Below are 1,389 nucleotides of genomic sequence, written 5' to 3' on the forward strand. Positions count from 1 at the left end.
AGCATCAAAGGTAAAATTCAATAGATACAAAGGCATTAGCTAGGGCAGAGCAGCATCTTAGAGACCAACTACTTCAGGGAGACACAAGCTTAAGATTAGATACACAGGCTATTTAAAACTAAAGAAACACAACTGACATTGGTTTAATTAATCTGTATTAATAACACAGTTGATGCATTCTATAAAAACGTTCCGTGAAACCATGGTCATTGGAGAATAACTGACATCTTTGTTGAAATAAACCACTTCCATCTCACCAGTTTCCACAGTGCTGCTTTGATGTCCTTGTTTCTCATGCTGTAGATGACTGGATTCATCATTGGTGGGATCATAGAATACAGAACAGACACCATGAGATCCAGAGCTGATGGGGACCCAGATGTGGGCTTCATATAGGCAATCAGAGCAGTGCTAGCCAGCAAGGAGAAAACAATGAGGTGGGGAAGACAAGTGGTAACTGCTTTATGCCAGCCCTGCTCAGAGGGGATTCTCAGTACAGTAGTGAATATCTGAATATAAGACACAAATATAAACACAATGCAACAACCACTTAAACATGCACCGATGATAAGGACCTGAATTTCACTAGTAAACACCTCTGAGCAAGAGATCCTAAGGAGCTGGGGGATTTCATAGAAGAACTGATTGATGATGTTGGAGTGGCAGAAGGGCAGCCTAAAGGTGTTCCCCGTGTGCAGGGCAGAGTACAGAAGAGCTGTGCTCCAGGCCATGGATGCCATTTGCAGACAAGCTCTCCTGTTCATCACTGTCTCATAGTGCAGTGGTTTGCAGATGGCAATGTATCGGTCATAAGCCATGATGGTGAGGATGGCGAGGTCTGCTGCAATGAAGAAGAAGAAGAAAAAAACTTGGGTGACACATCCAGAGTAGGAAATCACCCTGGTGTTCAATATGGCATTGGCCATGGATTTGGGGACAATAACAGAGATGGATCCGATGTCGAGGATGGACAGATTGAGGAGGAAGAAGTACATCGGGGTGTGAAGGTGGCTGTCAAAGGCTATGAGTGTGATAACAAGGAGATTGCCAATCAGGGATGCCAGGTATATTACTAGAAAACTGGCCAAGTGCAAGATGTGCAATTCCAGGGCATCAGAGAACCCCAGGAGTAGGAACTCAGTTACCACGGTGCAATTGGACATCATCATCCACAGTGTCTTTTGGGATGCCTGTGGAGGGAAAGGGAATGACTGTGTCAGGAGAAGAGGAAGCACGACAAAAAACACCATTTTTCCTGGCCACAATTCTCCATGACTTGATTGTTTGAGAGGTCCACCTGATTTTCAGTTGAAACGGTGTTTTCTGCTAGTCCCAAAGTGACACTATTTTCCATGATACATTTTAAAACTTTTTTGGATAATTGTGGCA

General features: G+C 43.9%; 1 protein-coding gene across 1 annotated transcript; it reads right to left on the bottom strand.

Annotated features, from left to right (window-relative positions):
• Positions 1-206: 206 nt before the first annotated feature.
• LOC106723253 (olfactory receptor 14A16-like) lies at positions 207-1,169 on the bottom strand. The gene has a single exon (XM_014527320.2). The coding sequence runs from the start codon at positions 1,167-1,169 to the stop codon at positions 207-209; it is 963 nt and encodes a 320-aa protein (XP_014382806.2).
• Between the last annotated feature and the right edge of the window lie 220 nt (positions 1,170-1,389).

This window comes from Alligator sinensis, unplaced genomic scaffold (assembly GCF_000455745.1).
Source record: "Alligator sinensis unplaced genomic scaffold, ASM45574v1 scaffold1548_1, whole genome shotgun sequence".
In the NCBI taxonomy this organism is placed as follows: Eukaryota; Metazoa; Chordata; order Crocodylia; family Alligatoridae; genus Alligator; species Alligator sinensis.